Raw genomic sequence first — 27,810 nt, 5'->3', positions numbered from 1 at the left:
ATAAACTACATCATCTAGACAGTAATGACTGTTGTGAACCCTGGGCTGCTGATACAGTTCTTATTGTTACCTCCATATCCTGCCAAATTTGAAAGAAGAAGGAATACAGAGATGTCTAACATCCTGCCAGCTTTACTGCACTTTCTTCTTTCACTGCTCCTTGTTCAAAACAAGCTTTGCACTCCGTCTCATTTCTGCTATTTGGGTAAGTGATATGAATTTGGTAAGTGATATGAATTTGGTGGCCCCGATCATCATACAGCACATGGCTCAGTTACAAGCAAATGAAGGCAATGTCCCAGATGTTCTAAGACTAAAATAAAAAAGCATTGACAGGCAGTATGATTTGAAGGCAAATGATGAAAGTGGCAGAGAATACGGAATACAGAAGTCACAGTTCAGTTTCATTGCTCCACCCTATCTTAAAGCCATCTTTACCAACACAATCTCTACATAAGAAAAACTGCTTTAAGATGTTTAAATTACTGAACTTCAGATTTTTGCCCTGACTTACTCTCTGAGGCCTCTTGTCATGATAAAAGCCTAGGATTCTCAGCTCCTCCCCTTTAATGTGCGTGTGTGTGTGTGTGTGTGTGTGTGTGTGTGTGTAAAATAGATACAGTTTTTGTAGCTGAACAGTTGGTTGGGAAATGCAGAGTCCTCTGACTGGACTCGGCTCCATACCTGAAAAGACAGTGACTCTGAAATCACCTGGCTGCAGGCAGCTCTGCTGTCCACCAGAACCAGCTCAGAGCAAAAGCTGGCCTTGTCCTGGTGCTCTGGCACACTGAGCACACTTGCACTCAGCTGCTTTTTCATTTCCCTCTAAGGACAATGCTGAGCCTACATACCAAGAAAACCTGCCCAGCAGAGCTCCTTACCAACCAGATTTACTGCTGTGCCAGAGGCACTGGGCTGCTTTGTCCTGGTCTGGATTATGCCAGCACCTTTATCATCCTGATGGTCCCTCTCATGTCACCTCAACTCCATCACAGCACACCAAGCTTCACAACCCCAACAAACTGCTGCTTGTTCATCTGTGTCAGGGATAGGTGGCACAGGTGGAACAGCCTCAGAAGACTGTCACTTCCACAAAGCAAGCCACCTGCCAGGGCTGGGCAACACACTGTAAGGTACCCTTGAATTTGAAGTGCTCATTCTAATTCACACACTAATTCTCACTTCAGGTACTTTCGATTAAACCCTTGACTGGTCTGCTGAAGCCTATGTAGCAATTTTTAATTGTTTAATTTCTGATAACATATACTTGGGCTAGTTACTGACAGAGCTTGACCAAACTCTTGAATTCTGGAGGAGTCAGAGCAACTCTCCCTACTCCTGCACTTGACTTCATCAAAGGAATCTGAGTACATGCAGCTCCAAATAAAGATATTTCTTTTGAAACACTAACTCTACTCCTGGGAGGCATATCAAGTTTTAGAACAATATTTCTTATGCACCTGAGACCTTTATGAGCAGTTTAATAGTAAAAACATCAAATACCACATATTTAGTAAGCAAAGTATTGGAAAAAATCTCTCCTAGACGCTTCCAAACTGGAACAACTAACTAGTTCCTGACAATGCAGGTTTATAAAAAGAAAATAAATTAGTTGGGTATCCATGCAGGTTTTAAAAAACTATGAAATATCTGTCATGAGAAAAGTGTACTTTTTGACTTTAAAAAGCTGCTTCCCAACAAAACAGAACACAGGAAGGCAGAGCAGCCCAAATAGTTTAAGAAACTGGCAAAAGGCAATGTGGGTTCATCAACAAGCATGGAGCTGTGCTGGTATTTGCCATGAGCTAATATTAGACAATGGACTCTCTGAGATTGCTGGTGTGTAAGCGACCACTGTCTCTAATCCACTACTCCACTGTCATGGACATCTCAGAGGTGCAACTTTAATATTAATTAATTTTTGAAGTATTGTTTCTTACAAAGGTTGACTGACAATGATAAACAGATGAACTATCGGCCAGACACACTGTATATTTTTAGGCTATTTAGTGACACAGGGTGTGTCCTGAATGTAGGAGAGAGGTGCAGGCAAGTGCAGGGAAGGGAGGAGGGGCAGGAAAAAAAACAAAACAAAACAAAACAAAACAAAACAAAACAAAACAAATGAACCCAGGAGAAACATGGAATGTTGATTTTTTTCTTTTAAGGGAAAAAAAGAGCTTCTTCCTCAAATCATACTATGTACTAGCAAAACAGGGAAGAGAAAGCAAAATATGACAGTAAATAAGATATGACAGATACAGCTAATTAGGCTGCAGTTCTCTTAATCTGCTTCCTTTTCCATTCCTTCAGCTCTGCATTTTTACCTCCTCAGACAGACAAGTGGGAGAGGAGGGGCAGCTGTGCCATGACACAGCCTCTGAGTAACACACAGGGCAAAACTGAAAACAAGCACAATAACTTTATGCATTCAGTGCCATGACAACTTTTAACCAGTAGTTTATTCTTAAGTATTCACTATGGTGAACACAGGATGGGAGTAGAAAATGAAGCCAGTTTTCATCAAGGTTGATAACAGTAATCCAAAACTGCATGTGAACTCGCCCACAACAGCAAGCTGGTAAGCTAAACTGACATGGGAGAGTTGCTTCCTGTACCACTGGTGCAGCGAACCATGCAAGAAGCTTCACTTCTTTCTTTTCAATAGATCCAAAAGCTTGAAAGTTTGAAAGAAGAAGAACATAAGCTCAAGCCAGCTCACTACCAGACTGAGGCAGAGGGTAATGCTTCTGCTCCAGTGTGGGCAGAACTTCTCTGTATCAGCTGGACAAAGCTTACATTACACAGTAAGTGACCAGGAAAAACAGACTTTTCTGTACCATGACTAAATCACTGAAAGACGCAGCAGTACATTAATTCTGCAAAACCACAGCATGAAGGCAATCTCTTCAGCGCTTGCAACAACTTGGGAGGTTGTTGCAAGTGATCAAACTCATTTCTTCTGAGTCTTACTGCCAGTTAGTGAAGGCACCATAACAGACCACATGCATTCACAGGAAGTATGTTGGCTTAGCTTTTAACTACTTAAAACTAGCTTTAGCACAACATACTGCAACTAAAATTACCTTGTCTACAGCTCGAACTTCAGAATAGCAAAAGAAGACCCCAGATGGAACTGAGCATTTAATTCAGTAGAAGCTGGAGCAGAATAAGTACTCACCCATCTGAGGGAAACCAATGAAAGGCACTCATTTCTAGCTGATAATACAACAAAGGAAATAAAAATAGAGCCAGGTGCTTCCTACAGCAGAAACCAAAGTAACAGGGGAATGCGGCACTGCAGAGCAGCACATTGCCTCTCACAAACCACAGGCAGTGCATCTTTTGACTTAGTGTTCACTTCCAAACGCTTATCACCCTGCAGCTGCAGTCAGCTGAGCACCTGGAAAAGGAGTATGCAACTGCTGGTACTGCAAACACCACTTTTCAGCCTACTGCTGCCAAACAAAGCTACCCCTCCACGCCTAGGAGGAAGGCTCACCAGTCTACAAAGTAGCAGAGAAGTTTGGCTCCCTCTTCTCCACCAGGAAGGCTGTGAAAAGCCCGAGTGAAAGCAGAACACAGCCTGACATGCTGCAGCAAACCAGATGGACGGCTAACCTGCCAGCAAACTCAACTGGGCTGCTATTAGGCACCCAGGTAAACTGTGGGATTTGATTCCAGCTGCCCTCACAAGGCATGATCCCCTTGCAGGGTGAGAACATCAGCCACCTACTGAGGTCACACATCCCACCCTCCCTCAAGAAGACAAGAAGCGAAGAGACAACTCACAGCATATAGGTTCTCTGATCCCAAACTCAACGTCTGCCTGCTTTCCATTGAACCCAGAATCACTTTTGTACTTCCTCTTTTGCTAAGGGAGGCACTGGTTGACCACTTGTCTGTTTTGGCATATTCACAGTGCAGTTCAGCTTGGAAGGTGCCTCCACACTTCTGTATTTTTTCCCAGAATAAAGTACTCTTGCCTAGGAGGGTTCACAAACCCAGTTCTTCTCTTCCAGAAGATATAGATATTGCACTGAATTTCACTGAGCTTCCACTGAACGGATGAAAACAGTGCTTTGTTCTGCTGAAGCATGCTCTGGAGTTGCTTTACTAATGGCAGAGCCACTGAAAAGTTTTCAGCACTGGTTAGTCCCTTTAAGATACTCCTTACTCCTAAAGTATTAAACACTTTTAAACAGATTTATATTTCTCTAGGGTGATCTGCATAGGATTTGCAGCTCACTGCACTTAAAAGGCCTTTGGAATGATCACAAAAGAAACCAAGTTTCATATTAGTTCACCTAAACAGGAAAAATCCTAAATATTTAAAGGTAATCTACATACCAAAAATCATATCCAGGCCCCTCCCTCTAATTACTTTAACCATCATACTGACCTATGCAGACACCTACATGCTAAGACAAACCCATTTAGCTAAGATAGATTACATGACTCCAGTAGAGAGGGGTTTCTTTTCCCAGAGGTTATCTTGAGCACTAAGGGAGGATCACCCACCTACATTAATTGTACAGTCAGTGAAGAAAGATGTTCCCACAAGCAAACCTGATTCCGACTTTTTCTGAACTGCAGGACTTTGTTGCTTCTGGCACCAAGTGAACATCCTGTCAACTCTTGATATGTCATGTGGAGACCAAAACATTATTGCTCCCGGACTCAACACAGAGCTCTCTGCTACCACCTCCCAAAGCTGCCAGTCAGAGACCTGAAGCAACAAGTGCTCTACAGAGAACACGGAATGAGCTCCTTCTCTGAGTGGCTTTTCTAAAGGGTGGATCTTTTTTTCAAGTTGACAAAGGGGAAACATAGGAAGTTAGTCTTCTTCACATATAATCCTTTGTGAATATTCGCATCCCACCTAAGATATCTGTTGCAGTGACACAGCTGAGAGATTTTACTTCATTTTCACACTGGCTAAAACCTCTTTTCACAGAGCATTTTTTGGCAAAGCTCTCAAATAAGCATGTTAGTAGTTTAGACAGCAAATCAAATACAGAAATACTGCTGCTGTGTTTAAAAAATGTTGTTAATACAGGCATAAACAATATTGTGTATTCAAGTGAATCAAACTTCTCATTTCAAATGCAGTGACATTCTGTCACTTTCAGACTGACTACTATCCAAGGCAATATAAATAAAATGGGGATTTCCACAAAAATTCCACCAGACTATGCTCTACTGAAAATACATTTACACTGTGCTTATTAGAAACTTAAGCATAACCAAAATATGTATTCTTGCAGATAGCTTTTTATGGAAACTTCAACATAAAATATACTTTCATTATACCACAAAGATTTAGGAGCTGAAAAGATACGTAGTACAACAACCCAGTCTGACCACACTGGAAATATACAAGTTTGACTGTTGAAAGGTAATAGAAATACCAGTTCACAGACACCACACCTATGTGAAATAGTAACTTTTAAGTATGACCAATAAAAGAGCTCAAAACTAGTAAGATTACGTCATTGTTTCCTGCCTGTGAAGAGGAGCTATTTTAGTTAAGCAAAGCTGAGCAAAGAAGAGGAAGTCTAAACCTTCTACAGATTTGGGGGCCATGAAAGAAGCATCTCTGGAGAAATTTTGTAGAGCACAAGAGGTGAGTAATGATTCCTTATGCCACACTAACAAAGTAACTTGGATGTTTATACATGCTGCTAAGAGACTTCTTTGTTCAGAAGCTGAACACGGGCATTAAATATCTTTTCATTAGTTCTAGAATTAATTTTTAATGCACTTTCAAAATAGCAGCAGCATTCTATGAATAATATTTAAAGAAAAATTATTGCATTTGTAAAAGCTTAGTACCACAAATTCTGTTGTTTAGGATTTTAACAAAAAATTTAAAAGTATGCAATAAATAAAAGCATTGGTAAGTACATTTATAGCTGAAAGAAAAATGTTTGTTTCCATGAAACTAAAACCAGGAGATTGTCTTAGTTGGTGTCTGTGCTTCACTGAAAGCCACGCTCTCCTTGGGAAAATGCAAGCATATATAAGGGACAGACAAAGTAAAAAGGGGGATTGGGAAAAGTGATACGTACATGGTCCTTTAAATGGAACCACTGTTACCAAACCCATAGTAAGAACCTGGAGGAAAAAATGTAATTGTGATTTTGCTGTGAACGTCTTGTTCTCGTACAGGGCACCTAGCTGACCTTCACAATTCACCTTAGACATTCAGAATGTTTGTTATCATTAAAAAATTAAAAGATTGAGACAAAAACCAAACGAATCATTCAGAATTAACACAGACGAGTCTTCCAGAAATCAGTGACTCTAGGGGCTCTTCAGCAAGTGCTTTAACCAATACCAGTAAGTAAATGTTCCCATTATGAAAAATGGCAACTAGGGCAAAACCATCCACCCAGATGCACCCAAAGATCTGCTTGGGCTGACCTGGGAGATATCAACCTGAACTCCATGCAGACAAGTACTGGTGAAAAAGCCAAATATCTTCAATTGTGTATAAATATATGGGACAGGTAACTCATGCTTTTTAAAAATCTCAACATTTCTTACCTACATAAATGTTACATATTAAGTTCTCAAAGATTAACTGGCATGCACTTAAACTCACACAGTTGGGAAAAAGAATCTCAACAACCAAGCAAAAAACCCCAAAACAAAACTCAATACACCCTTTTTGTTATAGCAGGTCCCATTCTTTGATATATCTCAAAACCGCCACAAACTTGAAATAACTAGCAAACAAGGCATGGTAAGAAGATCACACCAGATTCAACTTCCTCTCTTCCCAAAGAAACAATTACAGTCACTGCAAGTCCAAAGGAGACAAGAGCAAAACCAAAACTAATATCCATGATGTTTCTTAATATTCAAGCGAATTCTTCTACCTGTTTTATACGTTACTACTCAATCCACCTGCCAAATCACTCAGGATATTGAGCTTGATAGTTCTGCACTGTCATACATAATCACTAGCAACAGAGAAAAAAAACAGAACAAAAAGAGAAAAAGAAAACACAGTGTGCAAGGGCAGGGGGGAGGTGTGGCTATTAAGCAACATTCGGACAATTTCGTGCAGCAGTAGTGGAAGTGGAACAATGCACCAGATAATATTTTAACTACTCTGATAGGACATGCACAGCATTTTTCTGCACATGCCATCTAACCTTCAATCAGGTTTGCTAGCATTCTTTAATTATTTTATTTTTCTTAGTTTTAGAGTTCTTCCCGTAATGAGGAATTTGAGAGGCATTCACAGAGATGCCCCCCAAACCTCTTTTTTCCATTACATACATAGCTTTTTCCATACAAAACATAAATTCTGTTGTATGTTCTAATGTCCTCATCTGAGCAGAAAACACATCTTTTTTTTGTTTTATACAGCTGAAAAAAAGACCTTGAAGTTAAGAGTCAAATATTTCTATGTGTAACTTTTTTTATAGATCTGTAAACTGGAGAATTTTAAGAAAATTAAAAGCCCAAACTTCATATTTCCAGGCAGAAACTAACCTATATAAAGACTTAACAGGTCGTATTTAAGTTAGTTACTCCATGGGTACTCTTCTCAAAAGCAGCTGGTATTTGCCAGTGTCAAATCAGGATGGCAGATTAATAAACCCTGGTTCAATCCCCTAGGCATTCCTGTAGCAGTGAGAAAGTATTTGGTAACATTACAGAGAAAGCATTAACCAGATGGACGGTAACAATAAACCTGTCTTTTAATGCATTCTTCTCTTCACAAGAGCTATGCACCCTTCTGCTCTCGAGAATAGTTCTGGTGCCTAACAGATACTGTAGAACTTCCTTGGCTGTTTGTCACATGTGGAAAGACAAACAACTAACTTGTTTCTCCTCCTCCTCTTCACAAAGCTGCCACAAGACTGGGTAAAAGGCCAGACAAGAGGAACCCTCCCACATAGAGTCATGAAACTGTGACCACAGCAAGAGCCAGGAAAGAGCTGGGGTGAGGGTTAAATCAAGCACTCGCACAAACCACCAGGTAAGGTCTGCCATCCTCATGGGCTCCAGAGTAAACCAGGGATCCTCTCCTTCAGCTCTCACCACCTCAGCCTGCTCAGTGACATTTCAGATGTTCAACTCCTATGACCAAGAAGCTGGATGAAGGAACATAACTGTGCTCTGGGGTAGCTGGCTACCAGACAGCAACTTTTCCCCCCAAACAAATACTGTTCCCATATGGCTTGGCTGGAGACTGTACTGCTTCCCTTCTTTTTACTTTTTTAAACAGGAAGTCTATTAATCTAGTAATTTTATTCGTATGTTGGCTGGGTGGCTCTGATGCCCTGGGATTGAACACTGTATTAGGAGCTATGTAGATACTCAAACAGTTTTTTAAGCGTCTTTTATGAGCTAGCACCTGTTCCTTTTGGAGTTAAGTAGGTCCTACACAGATAGTCAATAGGCAAAGTCAATACTCTTTGCATATCCAAATGCCACTACATGTCATGCTGACTTGTTCCTATTCATAACTAGTTTTAGTCAAGAATTTTTTAACAGAGACAGCTTAAGAAATATTTTCTTTAGAAAACAGCTCTTGTAGCTCAAATACAACCATTTCTACCTAATAATCAGCTACTGATGCACACCTGAAATGTCAATCTTGACTTCTTGATTCTTTATATTTATATATCTCAAGTAATTAAAATATTTTATTAAAACATGGTTATAAATATATTTTCCCAAGTCTGACAATACATATATTTTCTTCAGAGGATGATAATATATTTGCAGTCAGAAAAAGCAATAAAGCTAGCACATTTCAGAGCTACACGAAAGTTTCATCACTAAACACCATCCTAAAACAATCTTCCTGTTGGTCTTTAATGATAGATTTCATTTGACTGAGAATAACTTCCCATATTTTATCTAATTTTAGGGTATTTATGGAATGCAACAACTATTCCTAAGTTCAATTAAACTATGATGCTAGAAAATCCTCACCCAGAAGAATACAAGATTGCATCACTGGTCTTCTACAGCTTTGTGTTCACAGTGGGACTGTTGGTGAATGCCACTGCACTATGGGTGTTCAGCTGCACTACCAAGAAGAGAACAACCATAACTGTATATATGATGAATGTGGCATTACTTGACCTAATTTTTATCTTTTCCTTGCCTTTTCGGATAGTCTACCATGGGACAGAAATGTGGCCTTTCGGAGATACATTCTGCCGGATCCTCGGGGCTGCCAATGTGTTTTATCCAGCCATTGCTCTGTGGCTGCTCGCTTTTATCAGCGTAGACAGATTCATGGCTATTGTCCAGCCCAAACATGTCAAAGAACTAAAAAATACAAAAAAAGCTGTGCTGGCTTGCACTGGAATTTGGATAATGACCCTCTCAACAACATCCCCACTGGCATTTTTACGATCTGATCCAGACCAAGCCTCAAATTTCACCACCTGCATGAAAATGCTTGATATCATCCATTTAAAGGAAGTAAATACATTGAACTTTTGTCGCTTAATTTTTTTCTTTTTGATCCCCTTGTTTATCATGATAGGGTGTTATCTAGTCATTATTTATAATTTTATTCATGGCAGGACTTCCAAACTGAAGCCTAAGGCCAAGGAGAGATCCATAAGAATTATAGTTACTCTGATTGCTCAGGTACTCATCTGCTTCGTACCCTTCCACATTTGCTTTGCCTTCCTGATGTTGCAAGACGAAAATACAGTTTACAATCCCTGGGCAGCCTTTACCACCTTTCTCATGAATCTCAGTACATGTTTGGATGTTATACTGTATTACATTGTTTCCAAACAATTCCAGGCAAGAGTCATCAGTGTAATCCTTTATCGCAATTACCTTCGAAGCGTGCGCAGGAAAAGTTTTCGAACTGGAAGTGTAAGATCACTCAATAATATGAACAGTGAAATGATATAAAAAAAAAGTCAGAGGACTTTTACAATGTAAACAAGTGATTCTTTTTCCAAATTTTAGCACTTGGCTACACAGAATGTTCTATAACCAAAGGTAACAGATGTATTTGTTGCACTGTAAATATGACAGAAGCAGAATAATAACTGCACCTATTTTATTTGCTCAACATCTTTTGTTTCATCTGAAATGAACTATAACCTAGCATCAGGGTTAAGCTTTCCAATGCTTTTATCACCTCAAATGACTATGAATATTGTCAGATGTGAAAGTGACTAAAAATATAATAAAGGAGACAACACTGAAGAATTATGATGCAATGCATATATTAATTTTTTTATATTTGCATAGTCAAATGCTCCTGAAACTACTTTATATTCCATACTTCTAAAACTTCATTCTCTCAAGATCAAATTCATTATGACATAATGAGAAGGCATATTTAGGTAAAATTTGTATTTTACTTAATTAAAAACTTCTTTGATGCAGATTTCTTTGTAACTCACTACATTCTGCAGTCATAAAAATACCATCAAAGGGTACAATGGTCAAAGTGTTCATTACCTACCTATGGCTGTGATGTGCACGTTCATGACACCTTACTTTTGCACAAAGTATCATTTTACTCATAGGAAAATATTAATTTCTCCAGACACATTAGCAGCTTATGTCCTAGTAACAAACTCTAAGTAACCAACATAAGTAATTGCAGTAGCTACTCAAGCTTTCAACTTCTTTTGAATACTCACACACTACAAAAAAATGTACCTTTATAATATCAAACACATCCTTTTTGTCCCTTATAAAGCAGTCTTTAGATACTTTCAACAGTTGCTCTGGAAAAGTAGAACTAAAAAAGAAGTCTAATATGGTGTTAAATATTAAAAATCTTACTCCAAGACCTTTTATTATTACCTCAGAGTGTGCAACACATGGAAATTCAAGTCCCTGTGATCTCACTTGCCAGAAGCTTAATCACAAAGGATTGCAAGCTCTGTGGTTCTACTGCAATATGCACATCTTCTATTAAGTGCAGAAATCTCAAACAGAGGTCATGCAAAACTGAACCACTGAACACCTTAAAGCCATAAGAACTTCAGCTGTAATCATGAAATGGAGTAACAAGCTCTGGCACTCAATTTTTGAAAAACATACAAAATATCAATATGAAAAGCATATGCACTTAAAAGTGAACATAAAGCACATGACCTATAGTTCTGCTGCCTTTCTGATTTAAGACAGCACAACCTGATTCTAGTTTTTACAAACTGAATGGATCCAAACAATTTAGACTGAACAAATACAGCAATAATTTGTGCACTGCAAGCCATGTTGCAATCATGTTAACAGAGGAAATGAGACTAACATATTGGACACTAATCATCATGTGGATAAATTATATAATAGCTAAGAAATAAATGTTTGAAATTACAATAGCTGTGCCAAGAGCATTTACACTTCCGTTCAAAAGAGGATGAAATTAATTTGAAGCGTTACACAAAGGAAGTTTTTTTAAAATAAAATCTTCAGAAAACAATCCCTTGAAACTGTATCTAAAATAACTAATTCATTAGAAGCTACTTACAAACCAGAAGGCAAGCTGTTGATGGTGATGCCAAATATATACTGAGTGATTTCTACAAGGAGAAGATCAAACAAAGCTGAGAGCATCCAAGTGCCCAGTAAAAAAGACTGGAAAGAAAAAGGTTAATTTGAATCAATTCAACAGTTTTAAAATAAGGTTTTAATATACATCTAAATATAAGAAAAAATAAGAAAACCTCTATACTAGTTCTATCAAGACAAATTCAATCTTTAACACAACATAATTCCAGGTCTACTTGTCTAGATACTGAAGAATCAAGAATAAGACTGTTTCCAAAATTAAATTTGACAGGTCTAATATCTTACAACTGATACAGCTGCAAATAGTAATTAGAATAATCCACTAACTCTAAGATATTATCAATATAAATTTAAATTTATTAAAACCAAATTATCTTTAAAACCCTCTAACATATATATATATACAACATGCTAGAAATAAAACTGCAGTATTCATCCAAGAGTACAAGACTGAACTGTATAGAAAGGTTTCTATTTAAAAAACCCTCAAAATTGGAACTTACTGAAAATTTTCTGCTGCCATATCTTCTTTCAAATATTCTGAAGTTGTAAATGAGCAGACTGCTGCAGAACGTGTCTTTCAAATCAAGACATATTGTTCTTCCACATACAAGTCTCCAAATCTGGAAGGTTAATGATCATCATGTTAAGCCTGTCTTCCTTCAAGGAAATTCTTTACAGAATTTGTGCTCAGAGGGAATGCAATACTGGAGTCAGAGAACAGGCATGCAGAACAGTTAATGAGGGAAATACAGACAGTAGAATGTTACGGAGAGTTCAAAAATAAAATATTTTCAAGGTAGATGTTAAAATAAATAAATAATTGAAATTAACTGAAATACACTTTAAGGTTCCTAGTCTACACTTAAAATAAAAATGTAAATCACAACCCAAGTGAATTTAGAATTATTAAAAAAATTTTTTTGAAGCAACCTCTAGATACAAACCAGTACAGTGTAATTGTTCTAAGAAGGTCTAATCAGATTACCTTGCTCAAGGCCATGTCAAGTTGAGTCTTGAACATCTCTAAGGATGGAAACAGTTCCTCTGTTCTTACAGCAAAAATCTTTTTCTTTAAATGGAATTTCTTGTGTTTCAATTCATGCCCATTCCCTCTTGTCCTTTCACTGGGCCTGGCTCTGCCTTTTTTGCTCCCTCACATCAAGTATTTACACACAGAGGTAAGATCTACGCTAAACCTTCTCTTCTCCAGGTTAAACACTCCCAGCTCTCTCAGCCCCTCCTCAAACACGAAATGTTCCAGCCCCTGACCAGCCTGGTGGCTCTCCACTGGACCCTCTGCAACATGTCAAGGTTATTTTTGTACTCAGGAGCCCAGCACAAGGGACAACACTTCAGACTGCTCTCACTGAGACTGAATAGACATGATCACCACCCAGGCCTTCTTGTGAGGCTCTTCCTAATGCAGCCCAGGATGTTGCTGGGCTTCTTAGCCACAATGCTGCTTTGCTGGTTCATGTTCAGTTTAAGGAGCCACCACGACCCTCAGGGCTTTTCTTGTAAAGTGATTTCCAGCTGCTCAGTCCACAGCCTGCTCTGCTTCATGGTGTTACTCCTCTTTGATGCAGGAGTTTGCACTTGCCTTTGCTGAAATAAGGTTCCTATTGACCCCTTTCTCCCACTCTAAACGGCTGCAGAACTAACTAAAATCCAAGTCTTACTTCATTTACAGGCTTGTTGAGAGGATGCTATGTCCTACTGCCCAACTTATGAATGAAGACACTAAATAGCACTGGCTCCAATCCATTTCACTTACCATTCTCACCATTCCATGTCAACATGCCCAATTTTAAATCTCAGCCTGAGTACCACCCCTCCTGAAGTCAAGACTGGCAGGGCTTGCAGTTGAATACTTCATAACACAAACAAACTCAGCAGCTCTCGCACAGACTGTGAAAGGCTTCTAGCCTTACTGCTCTTTGCTTTAGCCAGCTTAAAAAATACATAGATATGATGCAATAAGAGATGTAATAAGATAAGATTTTACACACAGCATTTTTACTGTTCCTGAGGGCCCTCTGTATGGAGACAAGGACCTTCTAGTTTTGGACAGCATATACTTTGCCTTCTAAATCAAATGTATTCTTCTTTAACTGTTCACTTTAATTTGTGTGCTCTCTACTAGCTTTAAGAAGAGTTAAAATCCAACATCCAAAATATTTGAAACACATCCTTGCAGGTGAATTTATTGGAAACCAATTTTCTTTTAAAAGTTCTCATTTGAATATTAGCACCAGACAGGAGGTAAACAATCTGCTCTCTCTGATCTCAGAGGTACTCAGGGAAATAGTATATAGCTGGCTCCAAAGGCTGTGGTAATAAGTGAAACAATCTCATGAAATAAAAAATCCAAACTCACAAATTCCCCAAGCATCACAATAAAAGTGTCATAGCTTTTAGAGATACTTGCAAGTGTTTATGGTTAAGATACAGTAAAGATGTTTTCTTTGAATAAAATGCAGCTACTACTGTTTTGCAGAAGATCAAACATATGGAAAGAGAGAATTCCTCTGAAGACAAATAACAAAGCAAACTAATAAACAAATTTCAAACCCACACAATTTCCATTTAAAACCTGAATAGTTTCTCAGACGTTTTCATTCCTCTCCTCAAACACCTGGCTGTAACATTTTTAAAAGGCAGACATCATTTTATGTATTTTCTCTGCACAGCATCAGCAAGGCACTTGGAAAATATGAGTAGTGCTCTTGCAGAGTTATAATTTATCATTACAATAATGCTCTTGCTCTTGACAAGAAAGATTATAGAGAATACAATAGCACAGAGCATCACTACCTAGATCTAATAATCTTTTAAAGCTTACAGGCTATAGCTGGCATCCTCAAAGACATTAAGTTAACTACATATCTCTTGTTTGATGCAATTGTAAAATCTGTGGGGCAAGATAAACACAGAGGCATTTGCTGACTCTTCTCTATTAAGCAGTAGTTTGCCGCTTCCAAAAATTAAAAACATCCCAAAACTAACACCCACAGAATTAATCTAATCACTTTTAAGTACATTATTTCAACATTTAGAGCTGATACTACAGGATCCTTAATAAAATTTAAAATAAAGCCTTGCAAGATACAATACCTAAAAGACAAGAGTATCTTAGCTTGAAACAGGAATTAATAATAAATTAACCAATTCAGCTGATTATTGAAGAGCATGACAAACTCCCCCACCACAGGGAATTTTCAATTTAGAAGCAGTAGTTCTAGTCAACTGGCAAAGTTTAGCTTTTTACAGCAGTTAGTTAGAGAATGAAAGTTATGGCCTCTGTTGTTAAATAATTTATAACCAGAATGCCTAATCAAAATAGCCCGCTTCAGAAAATTAGAAAAATTAGGCACAATAAGATACTGACATTCGTATCAAAATACTTGTATTATTAAATGGGTTAAGTCACACTTCATTCACAACAAGTTTCCAAGTGCCAATCAACGCCTGAAAGGAAAAACAACACGAACCAGACAAGAAAAAGAAGATATGTTGATTGTTTCAGATCAGTTTTTCTCATGTATTCCAGAAAGAACCACGCTGGGGTGACATAAAAAGATAAGAACAAGCTGGTCTACAGCAGTGAACAAAGGGAAAGAACCAGAGGAAAAACAGACTGTAGGGAAAAACTGCATGGAAGACCACAGTTTGCAGTCTCTTTTCACACAAAGTGAACAGACTCTTACCTGAAAATCCTCTTTTACAGCTTGTAGGTTATACGCAAAGAACTTCTGATAATGTTGGAAGAGCAGAGTCAATAGAATCGAGATGGCACTTGGGACTAGTAACAAACTCTTTGACAAAGGCGCTTTATCTTAAAGACAAAACAAATAAACAGTCAAACCATTTTAAAGAAAAGTCGTTCACATTCAGAAAGTGACATATTTAAACAGGTGACTGGAAGACGACAGCAGTGACACCACCTCGACTTTTTAGCTTAACAACTTCCCAAGTTCTCAAAAACTTGCAAATAGATAAGAAGAGCGCACTAATCAAAGGAAATACTTAGAGATATTAATGACAGTTAAATATTAATGAGACATTTTCTTTCTAACATTGTCTCATGAAATTGGCTACAATTAAACCGAAGTTCTTTGCACCTACAGAGGTCGTGTCCTCCTATACTGCCTTCCTAAGGCTCAATCACATTTCAGGAAATAAAATAATCGCTCTTTTTTCTAGCAAAATATTAATGCACATCTAGTTAAAGACTGCTGTTTCCTTTGCATTAAGGATTAAGATTAGCTTTTTCTTAGAAGCTATGAAGCACCTGAATAGATGGACTTTCTCATCACTGCACATAGAACCACCATTTAAGGAAACATATCTAAGTCAATTTACATGATATTCATCTTCCTTCCATTCAATCACTACAACTATTCATAAAGAAATTACTAGATCAGGATGTTTGTGAAATCAGAACTTCTTTCCCTCTAGGGACATGACTTTCAGAAAGGACACTCAGAAGAAACCAAGCAAAAAACAGCAAAATCTGCAATACACATTTTGCATTTACTAAAATCTGCCAAGTAGAATATCCAGCAGGAGCATAGCCAGCAATTCACCCTAACCCGTTGGTGCAGTTGATGCAATAAAACACAAACTCTTGCTCAACAACTCAAGCCGACACAGAGAGTCTGAAATATTATTTATTCTATGACTTTTCTCCTTTTCATATTTGCAACCTGAATCACATTTACTTCCTTTCTAAACACCTCAGCTATGGTACAGAATCCATTCATTTTCAGTCAACTGTTTTTGCAGGGTACTACAAAATCCATAGCTCTGTTGTCATTCTTCTTAATACAATAAAAGGAGAAATGAGATTACTTTAAAATTACTAATGGGGAGTAAAGAGCAACAGCACAGGAGTAACAAAACTACATGAAACCGTGTAATACAAAAAACATTTACTACTTGTCCAGAATTAAAGTGAGTACCATGAACATTTTTTTCAACATCTGTTGCTGTCTAAAACAATGAATGGCTCGAAAAAGCAGATGGCAATAGGCACCAAAGAGAAAATTTTAATTATGGCACAATCCCACTGCCATCAAAAATATGGCTCTTGCTACACAGTTTAGGCATGATTCTCATCCAAGTATTAACTGATGACATCAAGAACGACTTTGATGGGCACTGTTAGCTGTTCACCACCGTGAAGTCTGCAGTCTTCTGATGTTCACCATGTGAAGAAAACATCTCTATGTGTATCATAATGAAAACTTGTACTTAAAACTATTATTTCAGTCCACACCCATACCTGTTGAGTTCATTATTCAAACATGCAGTTTCCATTCAAGCAAGCATGGCTTTGAAGAACTATCCTTTTATAGAAATTAGGCAGTGACTTGGATTGACACAGGTTGATGTTACTATGCTAAATATAAGCTCTACTTTTACAATTGTATGAGATGCCCAAGCAGAAACTCTCGCTGATTTTTTTTTTTTTTTTTGTAATGCAAGATAACTGTCGACATTTCAATCTAGTATCTTTCTTTGGGATTTTTTTTTCTCTCCAAAAACAGAGTCTATATTCTTTAGACATACATTTTTAAAAATTATTCATTCCTCTGATTCACTTGGGCTGTACAACACTGGGGAGAAAAAGAAGCTGGAGTTTCCTGAAAGTTACAACCCAGACAATGCATACACACACTGACTTGAAATCTCAAGCAATACACCCTTAGTTAACTTAGTTAAATTAACATTTCTAAAGGTGAAAAAGTCAATTTCATAATCAGGATACAGATTTTTGATACTTGGAAGTACAGCCTAATTCAGAAGTATTGTAATAGTCACAACAGTAAACATTTCTGCATCAAAGTTCGATAAAAACTGTTATTTTACTATCAAATGCATTTATGTTATTTTGTGAATTTTAAGAAATTTTCACAAGAACTAATTAATCCTATAAAACTTTTAACATAAGGATCACATTACCACAGACACACATGACAACAAAGTCTCTAGATATCCCACTGTGACTACATTTTTCTATACAGGCTTAATACGTAGATTTTACTGCAATTTTTTATTGTTAACCAACCAATGGAACTGTTTTCTGAAAAAGTGTGAACACACATTTTTATTAAGAGACTCCTTTTAGCTTTCAGCTTAGACACTTTAAACTCTGATAGAGAGGAAAAGTACTTAGCAGCAGACATGTCCTCAAGTGAAAAACCACAGAAGCAATTAACCCATGAACCTGACTGTCACCCACAGGGAAAATCACATGAGAGATGGAAACTTCCACTCTCCAGCTTCTCATAATGTCATCATGGTTGAGAAGTTTGTTCTTGTCTGGCCAACTCAAAAAATATAATAATGCATCCTCTGAAATTCTTTTTCCAAGTGCTTCACTGCACAGTGTAGCAGTTTGCTTTATCCCTCAACAGCATATAGATCCTTCTCAGGTGGTGGGGAAGGAGCAACCATCCCACTGCTGTGGAATGCCTCAACCAAAAATGAAGAGCAACACCAGATTTTGCACAATCGGGCATTCTGACATCCAAGTCAAATTCCTTACTTACGGAGCAAAGGTAAAATTTAGAAAGCAAAATTCTAATCCAATGAATGTGCAACCATGTGTGAGATGGAAATAGTTACCACCAACCTACCAGGGCACCAGTCCACTGGCAGCACCAATGCAAATGTGCACAAGAAGGAGAAAACACACATGTCTTAGTACCACATAGAGAAAGAAGAATGAAAGGATAAACACTCATTTTGACCTTGAAAGTTAAAACATATCAAATACTGTCTTCAAAGATCTTGGAATAAATCTGCAGTCCCGAAGTGCTCCTTAAGTGACATTTCTTTCAAACAAGAGGCAATTATAGCACTGATGCTGCAACATATCTACTGAGTGTCTACCTAAGTACAAGAAAATTTTTGTTAATAACCACAAGAATATGCCCATGCTATGATGAAGAGCAAGGAATTAGCTTCCACTACATATCTTTGCTTCTTCCTGGTGCAATGGAGAAGTCCCCCCCAAAACTGCCCTCAAAATCTCATGGGCAAGTGCCCCAACCTTCATGCTACCAACTGTGCAATGCAAAGTTGATCCTAAAATGTGAGATAAATGAAAAAAACAAATCTAAATCTCCATATTCCACCCCTGCACTTACTACAAAGACCATAGATCCTCTTCTTCCACAACCCACTACTCTGCTGGTTGCCAGTGCCTCTTTTAAAGTACAGAGGGTGAAGGATACAAGCGTCCATCTGTCACAAATTGTGGGGGAGGTTCATGGCACAACTCTCTTCAGAATCACCACTGCACTAATGGCAAGAATGAGAAGCTACAGCAACAGCCACAGCTTTTGAAATTATTTCCTGTCCTTGCCTGTTCACTACTCACAGGTGAAGAGACAACAGATGGGCATAGTGAAACAGGCAGCCAGACCAAGCTATTGCTGCAGAAGAGCTCTTGCAGGAACAACTTCACCCCCTGGACTGCTATTCCAGGCTCAAGACTCAAGTGTTGACTTGGGAGAGGATTTCATTGCCAGCTGATGTGAAGTGATGAGCCAGCTGATGAGCAGCGGCTGCAGAAGCTCAAATTAGCTCAGGGCAATTTCTGTAAGGAAAAGCCCTACTGAGCTTACACCACAGCTGCAGACAAAACATGCTGTGTAACAACTCTTTTTTTTCCCCTATCATCCGCAACTTTCCCAAATCCAGCTGCTATAAGGCAGGCATGTCACTTTCAAACAGCAAATTAACTGCTGGGGACTACTATAGTGGCACGAAATACCCACAAACCGGTTTTTAAATGCTTATATGCAGCAATGTGGAATTTAGATGGTGGTTGCTGCTACCTTTCCCAATAAGCATCTCTTCTGGAAAAGCTGCTTGGCTAGGCACTCAGGCAAAGCGGTCAAGTCCACACACCACACACACCACGGCTAGCTCAGCAAAGAGAGGCAAGAAGGGCCTTTTGTATGAAAAGTTCTAGCAAAGGTTTGTTAATTCCAGCACGCTGAAAGGATCAGGGACAAAAGACTAAGATCAAAGGTGTGCATAAGGTTAAGTATAGGGTCAGGAGTTAATGGTCTGAGGGCAAGGGGCAGTGCAAAAGGCAGTGCCCTATAGAGGACATGGGGGCAGGCCATCAGGGATACCACAGCCACTGGGGAAACATGGAAAGGAGAAACCATGAGAACTAGGGACATATGGGGAAAGCAAAACTGAGGTAGATCAAGGTAGTGTTGCAGGGCACCATGGAGGATGTCTTTTCTTCCAGCCTAGGTGGGGAAACTCTTCGGTATATTCTTCCAAAGAAGACGCAGGGCAAAGAAGAAGGGCAAAGCTCTGGGTGTTTCCCTGAGCGGTTCAAAGGTTTCCACACTTATACACAAGATCTGTGAATAAAGCCACAACCAACACACATCTGAATGCACAGTACTTCCCAAATGCACTTATGGAATCTGCATTTTGGGTGTTTGTTTTTCCTGCAATAAACCAACACGTAGATATTATTCTACTGTATTCCACGACCTGTCCAAGAACTTGCAGCAGGCTCACCACCAGTAATGCAAGTGAAAACAGTAGGAGTATCACTGCAGGAGCAGTTTTTCACCAAATGCTTCTAAATTAAATCCAGAAGCTAAGAGGTTGATAATATTAGTATTAAGAAAGTTAATAGAGAAACCTGTGATCGTGCTTTAAATCAATTCTTTTCAAATGCACAGGTAAGACTGTAATCAAACCACTTGCCTATACATAAACTGTTTAGAAAACTGCTAGATGTAGCCTAGGTCACAAACTATTAAAAAAAAGCTACTAAAATAAAAATCTAAAAAAGAAGAAAACCTATGTTTCTAAAAACAACACTTGAAACAGAAACTGAATCAGGTTGAAAGTAACAAAAATATTCACCCCATTCAGCAAACTTTTCTTCCAACCAGAGAGCCATGTTACCATACTACTTTTAGTACACATTGTCAGAAATATCAGGTACTGCTACACCACAAGACCATCTGGAGATCACCACATGAGCTTGAAATGAAATGAGCTAGCTCTGCAGAAGTAGAATAGCCACAGTTTTGTGGTCTTCAATGCTATGCTGCTCCCAGAGCTCAAGCTAACCAGACTGCACTGTGGCATGCTGATGTACCAGCTAATTTGCTTTCCCATATAGTACTGTATTGCATAATCCTGTTATGTACAAAAGTCTTATGTATTCAGTACATGCTTCATTTTTCCTCCACTCATACCACAAAGCATAAATTTACATAGCTTTATTATTTTCCTGACACCTCTGCACAACAGAGTTCAGTCCTGCCAGTTAGGCAAGCCGAGGAACATAGAGATCCCTTCATGCCTTGAGGGTTTTTTAACAAATTGCTGGCACTGCACTACAAGGTTCACAGAGGTAAAAGCCTAAGTTGCACTAGCGAGTTCAAAGGATTCTCCTCGCTCCTACTACAAGAAATACCTTGTGTGCAGTAGTCAAAGTAGTCAAATATTTTCCAGATGTAACAAGTGTATATGCTTTAAAAGATGGACTCAAATTTTACCTTAATAACAACTAACTCTTAACAGACTTTCCTACTAGACTCCTGTGTGGTACATTAACAGCATGAAGAGTATTGGGAGGGGATATTACAGTGTCTGTAGAAAGGCTTCGTGCTGGTCTAACTGATTTAAACTGTGGGTAAGGCTTTGTGTCTTATAATGGAAAGCCTTCCTGCGCATCATGCTTTGCTCCTGGGATGCAGCCTCTTGGCAAACTAAGCAGCATTACAGTAAAGCAAACAGCCAGGCCATTCACACACTCACATGTGAGCCTTTGCAGAACTGCTCAAGTGTTTCAGCAGCATTGTTAATAGGACTGAAGCTGCAAGCAGACTGCAACACAAGCAACCAGCCTGGGTCTGGCACCACAACCCAGCTCGCAAGCACACCTAAAGCTAGGTGCTGCCAGGACGCCCCCTGAGAGCACTGCAATGCTCCTGGACAAGTCAGCTCAGCTGGGCTAGTTTTCTGATAAGCCATTTGCCTATGTCTGTGTGCTGCACCTCCTACTAGTATTCAGAGCCACCAGCTCTTTTTTCCAGAGCATACCAGCTCCTCCAATATTCCAGGTAACACAAAGAGTTCCCATACAAGGGCAAACTGTCTTTGTCCTTTTAAAAGTTTGTGTCCTTTGTTTCTTGGCTTCCCTAACTCATAGTTGTACCACATATGTTTATTTTTACATTTACATCTCCTCATCCCAACATTATCAGTCTGTCAGAGATGGCACAGCAGACTGCAGGAGCAGGCTTCAGCACAATCGATTTTATTGCTGCTAAAACAGGTGTCCCTTCATTTTATTCAGGGTCACTAATACAGGTCCCATTATCCACAGACACTGCCTTCTGCCAGAGGTTCCCAAGCCCCAGGGGCAGAACACACATGTACAGTTCCCTGGTGCAACCTCAGGCACCAATTCATTAACTACCCGAACCATCAGATTCTGTGCATCAGTGACAGAATCCCACACACCTTCTGCTACACAGACAGAAACAAGTCTGAGGGCACAGGGACACCTGGGAGTGCCACATTCGTGCCCTAGGTGAGCATATGCCACTGCTCCTAAATCCATGCCTATGCTGGAGTTTGTCAGTGCGCCTGTACCAGCCAAGTCTTACTGTAAAACCCACTTCAGGTCAACAGGTAAGTCATGTCAGAATGTGTGTTGTATTCATTTTGAGACGGAAAAAATGATCTACAGCACTGGGTATGAAGCTGTGTCAGGGAAGGTTTAGGTTAGAAAGGTTCTTTACCTAGAGAGTGACCAGGCATTGGAACAGGCTCCACAGTGAAGTGATCACACACCAGCCTGACAGAGTTCAAGGACATTTGGACAACGCTCTCAGGCACAGAGTGTGTAATTCTTGGGCTGTCCTGTGCAGGCCTAGAAGTTAGTCTTGATAATCCTTGTGGGTCTTTTTCAGATCAGGATATTCTGTGATTCTGTTATTTTCTTTCTGCAGAATGACATGTTTTCTAGGGTTTTTTTCCCTACCACAAATATGTTTCTTATGACAAGCATTCCCCACTCATCCTTCTGATGGACCAAACCTGGAAAAACTTGTAAATACTGATCATGACCTCCCACCCATTCAGTCTAACAAGGATACTTCTCCTCCTACATTGTTTCTCATACAATTATATACAGACAGAGGCCATTGAAAAGTCCCTCTACAGTATCTGTTGTGGGGCAAGAGGAAGGATGAAAAATCAAGAGCTGCAAATCAAGGCTCAATACTATCAGATCCATCTGAAAAAACACTCTCCCTTTCTTTGGATTCCTCATACAAAATACAGAGACAACTAACATCCCTTTTTAAAGAGGGTGCTTTCACACTCAAATGGATTTCACAGAATCACAGTATCAATTAAGTTGGAAAAACCTCTGAGATCATAAAGTTCGATCTGTGACCAAACACCATCTTGTCGACAAGACCATGGCACTGAGTGCCACATTCCAGTCTTTTCTTAAACACCCCCAGAGACAGTGACTCCACCACCTCCTCAGGCAGCCCATTCCAATATCTAATTATCCTTTCTGTGAAGAAATTGCTCCCAGTGTCCAACCTGAAGCTTCCCTGGTACAGCTTGAGACTAAGTGCTCTTGTGCTGTCCTGTCGCTGGTTACCTGGGAGAAGAGGCCAACCCCCACTTAGCTTCCTTTCAGGTACCTGTAAAGAGTGGCAAGATCACCCCTGAACCTCCTTTTCTCCAGGCAAAACAACCCCAGCTCCCTCACCCACCCCTCACAGGACACGCATTCCAGATGCTTCATCAGCTCCACTGCCCCTCTCTGGACACGCTACAGCACCCCAATGTCCTTTCTAAATTGAGGGGCACAGACCTGGACACAGTACCTGAGGTGTGGCCTCACCAGTGCTGAGTACAGAGGGACAATCACTGTCCTGGTCCTGCTGGGCACACTATTGCTGATACAGGCCAGGATCCCACTGGCCTTCTTGGCCCCCTGGGCTCACTGACTCACGTTCAGTTGGCTTTCAACCAGCACCAGGTCATTTTCCTCCAGGCAGTTTTCCAGCCACTTTTCTCCAGATCTGTAGTGCTGCCTGGGAGGTTGTGACCCGACACTTGACCTTTTTGAACCTCATACTCGTGGGTCTCAGCCCATTGATCAAACACCTCTGCAGAGCCTCCCTGGCCTTCAGCAGTCGGACACTCCCACCCATTTTGTATGGAGCACGCAGTTAGTCAGCAAAGCTTTGACTTATCATTTGTCCTCGCCTGCTCTTAGGACTATGGTGCCCAAGTCCACACCGCAGGCAGGTCAGCTCCTCACTGCTGCTTCCAGACGCTGCAGATTCTGTGTCCTGTAAACAAGCTCAGAGCCAACCCTAGACACCTGTGAAGTCAGTTCAGGTAGTACCGGGACACGAAATTATTTACACGTGCTGTGCGTAAAAATAAAGGTAAGCAGAGCTAGCAGCACGTTAGTCCTTACGTCTGCCTTATCAATAAACTGGTTTTTAAAAAATAATTTTAATTTCACATTAGGAAAAGTAGGGTTTTTTGCTTTTTCTGATACGTCTTTTGGCATGGAGGTCTATATCGATGTATGCACATATAAACACAGAGAGACAGACACACACGGACATACAGACACACACACAGGGAGACACACACAGACACAGACACAGACACACCCGCGGCTCCTCCCGCCGTCACGTAGTTTAAAAGTCCAGCCAAGGCACCGAAGCCAGCGGCTCCCCCGGGGCCGGCGGCGGCAGAACCGCCCGCGCTCCCACCCCTGGCCGCCGCCCTCCCCGGACCGCGGCGGGGCCGGTACTCACAGAACCCGTTGGAGCCGGTGCTGGTGAACATGGCAGCGGCCCGGCCCGGCCGGCGGGCGCGGCTGGCGGAGCCCCCGAGCTCGGGCAGCCCCTGCGGAGCCGCGGCGGGCCGGGGCCGGGGCTGGGGAGCGCTAAGGCGGCCGCGATGGGACAAACGCCGCCGCCAGGCGACCGGGCGGCGCCCCCTGCCGGGCCCGCCGGGCGGCGCTTGGCTGTGCGTGTGTTGATTGTAATTACTCCAATCTTCACCAGCGGGAAGAACTTCGCTCCGCTGGGGGTGGCAGAGCGCTGGGACAAGCTGCCCAGGGGGGGGTGCGTGGGGTGTCCTCTCTGCAGACTTTCAAAACGCACCTGGACACGTGCCTGTGTCACCCGCTCCGGGTGACCTTGCCTTGGCCGGGCGTTGGACTAAACGATCTCCAGAAGCCGCTTCCAGCCACAACTACTGCGTGGTTTCGTGATTCAAGACGATTTAAATTTTAAATTTGTAGATGCCTTGAGGAAGCTTGACTCCTTACACTTTGGAAAACTCTGGCCCTCGAGGCTCACCCTGTTCTGGGGAGTCCAGCCAAGTCAATGTCTCCTTAGGAGCCGTACCTAAGCTGTCATTAGAACGGAGACAGAGTCAATACAGACAGTGGAGTCTGGAGAGATTTTCAGGTGGCCAAATGAAGGTGTCTGCTTTAGGATCAAACTAATTGTTCCCCAGGCTCCACCAAGGGACAGCATTGAACAGATCACCATGAGCTCTAATGGCACATCAGACTCCAGCACCCCAAGAGCATGGTAGGCACCCAAAATGAGGTGAGCCAAATTCCTGATTTCATAGGAGATATGGTATCAGAAGGCTGAAAGTAATACGGTACCACATTTTACTGACATTTTCAATGAAAATGTGGAGATCAGACTTTACTGAAATAAGTCACGCTAGGCGTTAAAAAGGTGACAGTGCATTGCAGCACAAGGTGCGTGCACTTTTTGTTTATGTGGTGATGGAACTGTGGGCCTCAAAGTCACATTTACCTTACTGCAGTCCAAGACTGAAAACAAACACCACTATGGAACTGCAAAATGTGACTTGTCAGCTAGGTAACAATTTTTAAGTAGGCAACTAATAATAAAAAAAAAATAAATAAATAGGTAAGTCATATATGTCTTATATTCCAAAATTTTTGTTATAGACCGTAAAAATGCATTTTAATGCCTTTATTCAAATGCAACTATTAGCTAGCACTCAGAAATGCTGAGTTCCTCATTCTTTGTAAACAGAATCTCTTAAACACTGCCAAGGAGACATAAAAAGACCTTTTGCTTTGGCCCACAAAGACTTCAGCTAAAATCAGCATATCAGCATATATTTTTAAAATGGCCAATTTCCAGCACTAACTTCAGATTTCTGTTGCTCACTTGTCCTGTCTGTACAAGGCCTGCATCAGACTGGTGGGATTGGAACTCACAATCTGCTCACAGAGCAGGAGGTATGTCTAAACCAGCCAGGAGGAAGAGACAAAGAGATAGCACATTGGAAATCCTGACTTATCCCAAGCTGAGGTTCTTTCCTCCGAAAAGAACCTAAATTGGATTCACAGCATGAAACCTATAGTGTACTTTGTGTCTTTGGCTACAGACAACCAGCTTATTCTCTGCTGTTAAAGCACAGCTGGAAGAAATGATTTGCCACAGCAATTTTCCTTCTTTCTTTCAAATGCAAATGACTGTGGCTGCTGTATGCTACATATGCAAACTCCTCCGTCTTCCCAATGCACTGCTGAATATCTGTAACCGCACAAAAGTGACAGGCAACCCTAATTTCTATGGAATGGAAGGTAAAGAAGGAGATGCAAGCCTGCAAAGCTTGTAATAGTTCCAGTGTGAAACCTCTTTGGGAAAAGCTTGGGTGCCTCCTGAAGCTTTAGGGATCTAATGAGGTACTCCTGATTTAATTAATTACCATTCTGAACTTTTTTGACTAGCCTCCGCTTAAAGTAATTAAGCCTTTTTGTGGATCTGGCTTTACTATAGGTGAGGATAAAACCTGAAAACTTTTCCAAGATTGCCTGTGTAATAGGCTTAGGAATGTTGTTTCAGCGCTGAAGATAAGGCTTGCTTTTATTTTTTGTCACAGTCTCTCACAGTTGAATGACAGAGCAATCATTACTTAGAAGTTTACAGTCCTAAGAGCCAAGACCTAGTGTTTTTCTGTTTTATAAGCTCTGTTTTGAAGATTTCCCTAGATTGATGTCCTGCAAGGTAATCATATTAGAGGGATTCTCCTCTGCAACGTCAGGCACTGGAATTGGATTCAAGTCATAATCACTGAACATACTAGAGACTTAGGCATGTATTCCACTGAATGAGGATGCATTTGGGAAATGTTTAAGGGCCATTTTGAAAGCAGCTCTGTGGACTTGTTATCACTGACAGATACAGCAAAGCTGAATCAGTAGCAATAGCTGGCAAGCTTCTCCCAACAGCAAACCAAAACTCTTGCAGATTTGTCAAAACTGCTGGAATACAGGGAGCTGGCTCTCAATTTATTTTTGCCCTCAGATACAGTGCAAAACAGAGAAGTACTTTTATCACAACACTGTTGCTGTCAACTGGTAGCATATCATAAGAATTAGGCAAATTATTTGCATTGTTTAAGTATACAGTGTTGACTACTTTGGAGTTAAATGAAATCATCAGTCCTCATGCTTGCCTTGGAACATATCCCAGAATAGGAAGGCTAGCACTTATCTACTAATCTACTCAGAACAAGCTTAGAAGGCTTTGACACTGCTCAAATGTCAGCTTGAATATCTCCCATTTGTTTATTACATGTAGTTAGTGGGGTCAATGTGGTATGGTCAAAAGAAAGTTATTTAGATTTCCTGCTCAAAATAAAATCCCAGCAGACTGGAATTTAGATTTCTAACTATTTTCTAACATCATTAGGTTGCTTTCTTCTCTGAACTTGTGATGTTTCAGAAGCAACTCTTAATTACTAATTAATCTCCAACAGTCAGATGCTCCTGTGGCATATAGAATGAAGGACAGCAGCAGAGTAGAACAGGGTGGAAATGTAACACCTTGCTTAGGAATTTTCTGACTAAATTTAGTGCAGGTTAATGATGCTGCAGGTTAATTGCAAGTGTTCGCTGTCTCTTTGATGTCTAGGGTTTCCATGGCATTCGTAGTAGCTCTTGCAGTTGTTACAATTACCTGAAATATTACAGACACAGATACATAAAGAGAGGTTAATGCTAAATTTAATGATTTCAGTAACTTCTCCCTACAGTTTCTAACTTTTGTGTTCAGTTACAGAAGATGCTAAGGAAAACAGCTGTGCAACACACATACCCTGCAGAGGAAAATTCAGCAGCACTGCAGCTTGCTGATAGCAGCTTGCATAGAAACAGGAGGAAGGACAGAAGGCAGAGACTCACTG

General features: G+C 40.3%; 2 protein-coding genes across 4 annotated transcripts in view; one reads left to right on the top strand and one right to left on the bottom strand.

The window, feature by feature from the left end:
• The window catches only part of UBAC2 (UBA domain containing 2), an 87,638-nt gene extending 63,127 nt beyond the window's left edge, over nt 1–24,511 (bottom strand). For both annotated transcript variants that reach the window (XM_066313480.1, XM_066313481.1), the window contains exons 1-4: nt 24,381–24,511; nt 15,234–15,361; nt 12,027–12,146; nt 11,483–11,589 (exon numbers count right to left, since the gene is read on the bottom strand). In XM_066313480.1, the coding sequence (XP_066169577.1) occupies nt 11,483–11,589; nt 12,027–12,146; nt 15,234–15,361; nt 24,381–24,411 (386 nt within the window). In that variant the 5' untranslated portion in view covers nt 24,412–24,511. The remainder of the gene's footprint in view (nt 1–11,482; nt 11,590–12,026; nt 12,147–15,233; nt 15,362–24,380) is intronic.
• GPR18 (G protein-coupled receptor 18) lies at nt 5,556–10,223 on the top strand. 2 transcript variants are annotated; one of them, XR_010742969.1, is made up of 2 exons: nt 5,556–5,626; nt 7,867–7,991. XR_010742969.1 is itself a non-coding variant. In XM_066313482.1 (2 exons), exon 2 carries the CDS (start codon nt 8,938–8,940, stop codon nt 9,901–9,903), a length of 966 nt encoding a protein of 321 aa, XP_066169579.1. In that variant the 5' UTR covers nt 5,565–5,626; nt 8,894–8,937; the 3' UTR covers nt 9,904–10,223. The 2 variants fall into 2 exon arrangements, 1 of the variants encoding a protein (XP_066169579.1); XM_066313482.1 differs by lacking the exon at nt 7,867–7,991 and adding an exon at nt 8,894–10,223 and having other exon boundaries at nt 5,565–5,626.
• Nucleotides 24,512–27,810: the final 3,299 nt, after the last annotated feature.

This window comes from Sylvia atricapilla, chromosome 2, assembly GCF_009819655.1.
Source record: "Sylvia atricapilla isolate bSylAtr1 chromosome 2, bSylAtr1.pri, whole genome shotgun sequence".
Classification (NCBI taxonomy): Eukaryota; Metazoa; Chordata; class Aves; order Passeriformes; family Sylviidae; genus Sylvia; species Sylvia atricapilla.
The sequence above is the reverse complement of the archived record's forward strand: the minus strand, read 5'-3'. Positions and strand labels throughout refer to the sequence as shown.